General features: G+C 43.6%; 1 protein-coding gene across 3 annotated transcripts in view; it reads right to left on the bottom strand.

Annotated features, from left to right (window-relative positions):
• agap3 (ArfGAP with GTPase domain, ankyrin repeat and PH domain 3) overlaps window positions 1-9,118 on the bottom strand; it is a 108,997-nt gene that overhangs the window by 69,729 nt on the left and 30,150 nt on the right. The window contains exon 1 of one of the 3 annotated variants that reach the window (XM_031865251.1): window positions 160-9,093. The exons of the other annotated variants lie outside the window; for them this stretch is intronic. Coding sequence (XP_031721111.1) covers window positions 160-280 — 121 coding nt within the window. The 5' untranslated portion in view covers window positions 281-9,093. Of the gene's footprint in view, window positions 1-159; window positions 9,094-9,118 lie in introns of those variants that run through there. 3 annotated transcript variants of the gene reach the window in all.

Here is a 9,118-nt window from a genome sequence, read left to right as displayed (position 1 = left end):
ACACACACACACACACACACACACACACACACACACACACACACACATTGACATTTCTTATGAGAGAGTATTAAGTAATACCAGTAAAATGTCAAGACGTCTTGACAGTGAAGTTAGGTCCCATGTTAAGCAGTCACAGCTCACTGTGGCAGCCTTTACCTGAGTCTTTGAAGCAGGGGTTTGGAATGATATGAGGCTCATCGTCAAGCAAACAGTCCTTTTCGCTCAACTGGACCTGGTGGTGTCGTGTTCGTCTACGACCCCCGAAGCACAGCAACATATTTTACATCAAAAGGAGCTTCTCTATGACTCAAAACGAAGACATCCTGGTGCCTGAAATATCCTGTGTCAGTTAGAATCGTTGGTCATCCTTTATTCCCCCTCTCCTCCTCATGCCTTTTTTCTTTTGCTTCCATCAGGCATTGCTGTGAAAATCTCCTTACAGCTCAATTCTCAGCTCCTGCATGTTCCAGGCCCTCTGTCGCTTTTGTCCAGCACAAAAAAAAAAAAAAAGTCTTCTTTTGTCAGCTGCATCATGTTGTGGCCATGCAGACCCGATAATGTGGTTACCAGCAGAAGCCCGACCGCTTACCGGACAGTCTCAGGAAGTGGCCCAGAGAGCCCATGTGTCATGGCTCTCTTGGAGTCGGTTCCTACTGGTAATTCTTAATGCAGGTGTTGGCTAACAACGTCCTACATGAGAAACACTGATAGGATTAAAGTTAATCGGCTATCCTGTCGTCTATAGGTCCAGAGGAAACCCGGGCTGTGGTAAATCACGAGATTTCAAAGTACTGACACAGAAACAGAGCTTCTCTTGTGCGCCCCTCTCGCCTCCTCTGTCCCACAGCTCAATGTTTCTCCTTCTTGAAACCGTATCTTGATGGCAGCTGGGAGGGTTTTTCAGAAAAACTGGATTAGCTTGTTTTGAGGTTCCTGAATTACCCTCCGCCTCCGTGTCAGTGTGTACACATTAGTCTCGCTGTGAGCAGATGTACTGCGTGTGTGTCGGACATTTATCTATTCATCTGTGTGTGTTTGTGTCACTGTTACAAACATGAGTGTACTGTTGTTGTTTTGACAACATGACTCCGATCTGACTTTGTCCTTTCCTTTCCTGAAGCTACATTCAAAATCCTTACCAACACAAAAGCGTCACCTCTATCAGCAAAGCTGTCGCTGTCGGTAAATGTCATAAACAGAAAGATACAAAGATGTTTTTTGTTGAATATCCCAAACGCCCTTTTCCACTTTCTACTGGCATTTTACAAATACATTACATTGTTATTGTACATTTTTTTATAAAGTAAATCTGAAAACAACAGGGGCCATTTTCTTTTCTTTTTTAATCTAATGGGAAAAAACACAAAAGTTTTATTCAGAACAGGTATCCTCATAGAAAAACACCTCTTCTTCTTAATTGAATTCAATAAGGGCTTATGTTAATCAATAGTATTTGCATTTTCAGTCGCGATAATCACATCACTCAGGTAATGCATACTGATTTGAAGATTGCATTTTAAAATATTTTCAAAAACAAAACTCGAGGGATTTAAATTGTAATTCCTGTTAATTTTGAAGATTTCTTCTCAAGTTGCTGGCTTGTCATTTATTATTTTTATACAAAAAAAAACAACAATGAACTAAATATATATCCATGTATTTATTTGTTACATTTAGATTTACAAAGTTAGGAGTGCCCCGTTAAAGTCGAGCCTGGTGTTGCCTCACACGTAGAGGAATGATCCCGGTCTCTTCCACACAGTGAGGAATACAACCTCTTAATCAAACAATAATACTGGATCAGTACTCGCTATCGGTCGACACCCAAAGCCCAGATGTTGTCGTCTGGACTGAAAATTTGATTTAAACTCTGAGCTAACTTTAACTTTTGAAATTAGACGACCTCACTCGGATGTCTCCACGCTGCAGTCTCCGACCACCGTAAGCCTGGAGATAGCGAGGAGAGGTTTTCACAGTATCATCAATTACCTTCAGGGCTGAGGCAATTTCAGAGGCCTGTGATGCCTTCTGAATACCTGTTAGCAGGAAGCTCAGGACAGATACGTTCCAACAGCAGACGTGACAGACGGGCAGCTCTGGCTTGTTTATGTACGGACACAGAAGCCGTGCTGGTGTTGTCTAGCATATTGCGTGATGCATCCAAGCCACGAGTAAAGCTTACTAACCCCTCGTCAGCATTGGAGCGTGAGTCAGCGTGAGGAAGACGGCTGTGCACATATGTGCACTCGTTCAAGGAGACAGTTCGCTTCATCTGGCAAACGGGGCAACAGGAACAGTCGACGAAGGCGGCGACCTGATTTAGGATGATGAGCATAAGGGCTGGTAGGTGGTTGTAGTCCTACGCTGCATACTTTCTTTTTTTGTCAATAAGGTGTTGGTGATCTCATTCACACATACTCAACAGCAGCACGACTCACACCTGACAAGCCTCCAGCATCCGTATGCGTTACTTTCTGAAAGCACAAACATACGTGTCATCCGCGGTATTCGGAGGTGTTCGGTGAGAGCTCTGCATGACAAATCGTTGCCAAAGCTCGCGGGAAGTGACTCACAAGGTTTAGTGAGAACTTTTCTTTTTTTTTCCAGGTATTGATGTCATGACTTTAAATATAGCCAAATGTGAGCATGTGAATGCATCGCACAAGGTGTGAATTATTCAGTTATCAGAAAGCGTCCTTGATTAGAGAGACATCCGACCTGAGAGACAGCGATGGGCACAGAGCAAACACATGCGCTCTGGATTTCTAATCAGCCCTGTACGCCATTCTGCCCGAGGCTTCAATCACACCAAATGACTCCCGATACCATCGTCTGGATTATAAATTCTAGCTGGTTGCCAGCAAAGAAATGCAAGTAGCTGTGCTCCATTCGGGCAAAAGACGGGATAATGTTGAGACATTAGTTTGAATGTATACAGGGAAGAAGAAAATAACAATTGTCAGAACATTTATTTAAATACTATGTAGACATTGATCGGGGCTGTATGACCCAACATTAATATTATGTTAGTTTTAGAAAAAAAACTACAACCGGAGCTCCCTGTGTTTATGTTTCCTAGGGGGGGTTTAACCAAACATACCAGGATGAGAGAAATTAGGTTGGTCCATGACTCCATGATGTCCCCATTAGTCTTTTTGTTTTTATGCAATTTATGGTCCTTACCTCCCTAATTATTTCTCTGCTTGCAGATTTTCAGATACAGTGAAACAGTAATGTTTAGCTACATTGCTAATAAGTGACCGTTCAGCACAGAGACTTAAGAAGACGATACACATATAGATTGTAGTGTGTGTCCAAAATCGCTCTCCATTTACGATACAGTGCACTAGTTGTGTTGTGTAACAATAATTACATTTTTAAGCAAAAGTGACAAATATTCTCTGGCTCCACCTCATTTATTTTGACTATAATCTGCTTCCTTTCTTTCTGTGATAATAAACTGAAGTGCAGGACAGTTGGTAGAAGAAATCAAGCAATGATGACTTCACCGGGGCCTTCAGGGAATTTATCTTTTTCACAGTTATCTGCCATTTCATAGACTAAATGATTCATCTGTAAAATAATTGACAGACAAATCAATAGCGAAAATAGTCATTTCTAATTATAGTGCAGGTGCTATTGTTATTACATACTTTTACGTTTCATAACCCATGTATTCTCCGACTGATCAAGCCGCTGTGTGGCACATAACTAAGATTGAAAAGCTGTCATTACATCTTTAAGGGGAAAGAAAAAAGAAGGAGGAGGGGGGCGGGATAAATTATCACGGTTAATTAGAAGTGTGGGCAGTCACAAGGGAGTTCCTCTGGAGCACTGATGCTTTCCTGGGTGTGACTATTCAGCCCTCTGTGGCACAAATTAACACTTGACGTGACTCCTCGAAAAATCACAAACAGATCAGTTAAACTGTAAATTCCCTTGAAAGATCTGCTTCACATAGTTTAGAAAAAGAATCACACACAGGAATGCATGTTAAAGCCGCACACTGAAATCAAGCCTTTCGCCCCCAAAATAATGTTTCACATTAGTATCTTCAAATGGCACAGTGAGAATCGCTTAGAGACATAATGTAAACAAACTGCAGTCTTGGTGTGACGTAAGCCAATCTGTCCATCTCTGCATGCAGGAACACACACACACACACACACACACACACAGAAAATACGTGCAGCACTAGAGATTACACAATAACCTGCCAATTTAAAAAAGAAAGACATCCACTCTCCCCCTTTCTGCATCGCCACTGAATTAATATCTGCAAATGAATAAGTCAGGAGCACCGTGCACGGAGACTGAAGGGCTACAGACAGCAAGGAAAGTTTATGATAATTACGCTTGCAGTAGTGGTATTGAGCGTGGGTGTAGAGCTTTTTAAAATTCAGCTGCACTAGCGACGAGCATACGTCACCATTGCTCCACTGCAGAGAAAATGATAGGTTCGAGGACGTCTGTGGGAGGTGGTGAAAAAAAAAATTCCAGACGCTTCCGTCTCTAAAAATTCAGGTTTTGAGAGAGAGAGAGAGCGAGAGAGAGAGAGAAAGAGAGAGAGAGAGAGAAAAAGAAAGAGCCTGTGCGTTTGTGTGGTGTGCGAGAGAGAAGCGGAGAATGTATAAGATTGAATGGGAGAGAGACTGTGACAGAGTGTGTATTCATTGCATAACCTGAGCTGTAAAAGCAACATTGATGCTCACTGCTAATTATCCTCTTTCCACTGACAGAACACACTAAACATGAAGTGCCAAGGATCAGTGTTTGTTTGCTGTGTGTGTGTGTGTGTGTGTGTGTGTGTGTGTGCACGTATGTGTGCGTTTGCACCTGCAAATGTACTGAACATGCATGGGTGGATGAATAGGCGGTAGTCTTGACTTCATGACTATTTGCTTCTTGCAACCATCACTACCAGCCCGCAGCCAATATGTTACTACTCGTTTGAAGTGTCAGATGAAGAAATTCGAGGTGCAGAAAACAGTGGGTGAGGTTTGCAGACTTGGCCGGAGAGAATGGAACAACTTAACACAGAAAAAGAGAAGAAGAAAAAAAAAAGGTCAGTGTGGTTGAGGGGAAACACGGAGGCACATAGCGGTTTGTAGGAGATGACAAAATGACCAGTGAGAGAACGTAGGAGGAAGCTGCAGAGAGATGCAACGTTTCTACTGGCAGGTTTGTGTGGGCTGGTGGCTCCCAGTCCTCCTCCGCCTCTACACATTAGTTTGCAAACCCCCGCTCGCTTCTGGTGTCGTCTTTTTCAAACTCGCCTTGTAAAACTCGCTTTTATGCAATAGCTTCTGATGCATTCTGTAATCTCTATTATAATGTAGGAGTAGTAATATCGCTGTTAGTTTAGAGACGATCATCGGGGAGCAGGGATGAGATATGCTCGATTTTAGTGAATCAATTCACTGGAAGCCATGACTAATGATGGCTATAATGTGCAGTAATGTGTTGGCATATCCGTGAAGCACCAGAATACTAAGGGAGGTTGAGATGGAGGCCATTTTAAAGTGAAAGAAATCCCTTCGACCAGGCTTCACCATCATTTTAGGAAGAGAGCTTTCGAGTATTGAAAGGTCACGTTGCAGCTTCTCACACGTCACTCGCGCTTGCTCATCAATATCCATACCCTTCAAACGATCATGCTACATGGATCATCATCTTTCTCCAATATCCTTTTTGCAACAGCTACGTGTCACTTGTCGTGCACCACCTGGCCTTCTGCTGCATTCTTGTATCTCGCCACCATCCTGTTACAATACTGCAGTTGTTCAGATAAATGGAACTGCCAATCACAACGTTACTCAGCCACAAACCGACGTCATCCTGCTATGACACCGTAAAGTCACGTTAACTATTAAACCAACTTTGCTTTAATTCAGATTTTCATATACCCTTGCTATTCTTCATAAGATGCTGAGATTCTAATCATAACATGAGACAATATCATTGGTTCTTTCTGTGATTTTCATGCAAAAACCACAATCCTGCTGCGTATCTTTCTATTGCATGTCTCTAGAAGAAGCAGAACATCTACAGCATATAACACACTTCTGTTCGGTCTCCTCCTTTTTCGCTCCTTTCAAGGCTTTTCTTTCCGTGCCGTTGCAAAAAAGAGGGCCAAGAATAGAGACACATTTGGGCACAAGCTCCCATGTAATTTCCCACGCCTTTTGTCTCCGTTCCTGTGCCGCCCTTGCACGCTGAGACAATAAGCAGGGAGCTTCGTTATGAAGCTGACAACACCGTTTTACAAAGAAGAAGTCAGGAGGAAGACCGGTGTTCCTACTGATGCCCCCCCACCCGCGCTAATAACACACAAACCTATGGAGCAGCTGCTGACTGATCTAACACAGGAGTCTTTATTGGTTTCTATCAAGCTGCTACAGTCCATGAAGCTCAGGTTTACAAAATAAAAGAGCCAGTGTCTCTCTGTTGAGGCCATTTGCGTACTGCAAACAGTTATGTAATGAGTTTGCAGATACAGATAACGGCACCGGGGTGGGATTAATTGCTGTGTTCATTTAACCAGCATATCTGTGACTGATGAAAATCTCAAACGCTCGGCCTGTGAAATAGCTCTGGGAGATTTAGTTCCACAGGTGACTGACAATTAACAATTAAGCCACGCTCCGCCAGTTCAAGTTAAATGGAGCTCGGTGTGATGGCCGCCGTGGTAACTTGGGAGATTGATGGGCACAAAATGGAAGAAGTAAACATACAAAAATCTATTAACTTATAATATCTCAATATCAAAAAACACCAAATTGATTTTTATTTCGCCTCCCTGTGGCTCGCACAGACCTGAAATCTTACCGAGGCTTCCAAAAGTGGGACTTCAGCGTGAAATTGAATAACGTTGAAATCATTTATACTCCACGTTGTGAACCTCCATCAAAAAATGTCCGACAGCCAGACACGGCGGCTCAGTCCCAGCTCAGTTGCTGACCCCCGCACCGTCTGAATGACAGACGCCGAAGGCCGGAGAGGCCGCCGCGAAAACATCTTTATCCTAATTGGTGAAGTTTCATGACGGCTCAATTTGTCAAAGTCAATATGGAGCAGTTACATTAACACAATGACGCACCGTCCTGTCCTGGAGGAGGAAACCTTTTATTGTTTCAGTCCGGTAAGATGTAGGCAGGAACAAGCAGGTCGAGGTGAACCAGAAAAGCTGAATGTGATTGAATTAGACGTGGGGACGCTGAGTGATGGTGTCCGACCAGCATTTCCTGCAATTTGGCTTTCGAGAAATGAGGTCCGCCTGAGGCCTTTTTGTTAAAATGTCAACTAAGTCTGAAAATGGCAGCAACGAGATGGACTAGCTGGGATATTAAGAAACAAAAAAACAACAGCAGCTTAACATGCTCACAAACGTCTATAATATAGAAACATGAGCTTGTTTTAGTCTCTTTTTTTTGGCATCTTTAACGTTAAATGTGAGGATATCAAAAGTGCTGATCAGAAGATTCGATTCTCCGCAGGGCACCACAGCGTGCTGAGTCCACAGTTTCTGTGACTCCATCCGATACTTTACTGCAGAGTCTTTGTCAGGTTTTGACACTGACAAGTGAAAGGTTTAGAAACATTACAAAGAACTATTGGCCATCAAATCCTCCCTAAAAAAATAAAACAGCGCCTTCATAATCACTCAAATCATAAAAATGAAAGGTAGACAAAACTGTATTAAGCAATTTTGTAGGATTGATAAAACACAGGGGGGGGGGCAAAAAGCCTGTTTGAGATATCACGTGAAGAGATAAGTGCTGCGTATTCAACCTGCAGGGGCAACAGGGAAAAAATAAAAACGTGCTTTGAAATCATATTAACTGATATTCATCGAAACACCACGAGAAATCAACTCGACTTGCTCAGACTAGCATCCAGCCTGGAGATCGAATTCTTCCAGAAGCTGACAAGCCATCTTTATTAGACGAGGGGGAGTTCTCGCTTTGGGAAGTGTCAGAATCGAGTCGGTTTAATGGAGGCACATATCTGTACCAAAGAGACATATATCTAATAACTCCTGCAGCTCTGTGGAGAGTGTCCGAGCGGGCAGCTGCCACACCGGCACAGTGAAGAACTTTAAGCAAACATCCATGATGCGGCCGTCATGTCTGCACTTTATGTGATGAAATGTCCAATTTCTGATATTTCTAATTTTAGTAAGCGTATGCACATTTCCACCTGAAACCAATCACTGGCAGCGAGGAAAATTACATTTGAATTGCCATTAACGGGCATTTAAATGAGCATGAGCGAAATATGCTGCACTTGAGATGCTGATGTGCCCCGGGTTTATATATTTCATCTACCAGAGGACTCTTGAATGCACTTAATAGAAAGTATCTTCAATGCAGAGCATGCACAGGCTGCATTATTATTCAGCATGGCTGCCTCGTTGAGATTTGAAGTGTCATAACCTCCTACACCTTCAATCCATGCAAACTTTTCAGCAATTGATTTTCCCCCCATGCCACTGAGGTTGATTGTGTTTGAATATGATGCACACAAGCACACACACACACACGCACTCTCTCCACAGGCATCCCATATCTTCCCCTGTGTAATCCAAAGTGAAGTCTGCAGCCTAATCAGCTGAGGATTTTGGTTCGGGAGACTGTGAAACACAAACCGTAGCAGCAGAAATGACGTGAAATGAACGTGATCACCTCCAGATTCTCCTCCTCCTCCTCCTCCTCCTCCTCCGTCTCTTCATCTTTAACTCGATCATAATCCGCCCACAGCCCTCTGCCTCCCCCCCTTGCACTTGCTGAACAATGCATCAGCAGCCTCCCCAGGAGAAGGGAGACCTGCTCTTTAACTAGACCGCCGCCAAGATGCCCCGGCTCCATCTGCTCCCACACCTTCTGGGAAGATGCGCTTCTATAATGCGATTCTCCGTTACGTAACCCGCTGATGAATAACCGCAGACTCTCCAAGATTTATGAAATCCAGGGGAAGCCCCCCCACCCCCACCCCAACACTGCCTGATCTACAATACTAGGAGATGCCAGTTCTGCTATTTTTTTACTCCGGCATCTCCATAGGTACTGTGGTTTCTCAGGTCACATGGCTGCCCCCCCCCCCCCCCCCCCCCCCC

The sequence above is a fragment of the Anarrhichthys ocellatus genome, unplaced genomic scaffold (assembly GCF_004355925.1).
Source record: "Anarrhichthys ocellatus isolate YVR2014 unplaced genomic scaffold, GSC_Weel_1.0 scaffold32, whole genome shotgun sequence".
Lineage (NCBI taxonomy): Eukaryota > Metazoa > Chordata > Actinopteri > Perciformes > Anarhichadidae > Anarrhichthys > Anarrhichthys ocellatus.
Note: the sequence above shows the minus strand (reverse complement) of the source record. Positions and strands in the feature narration are given on the sequence as shown.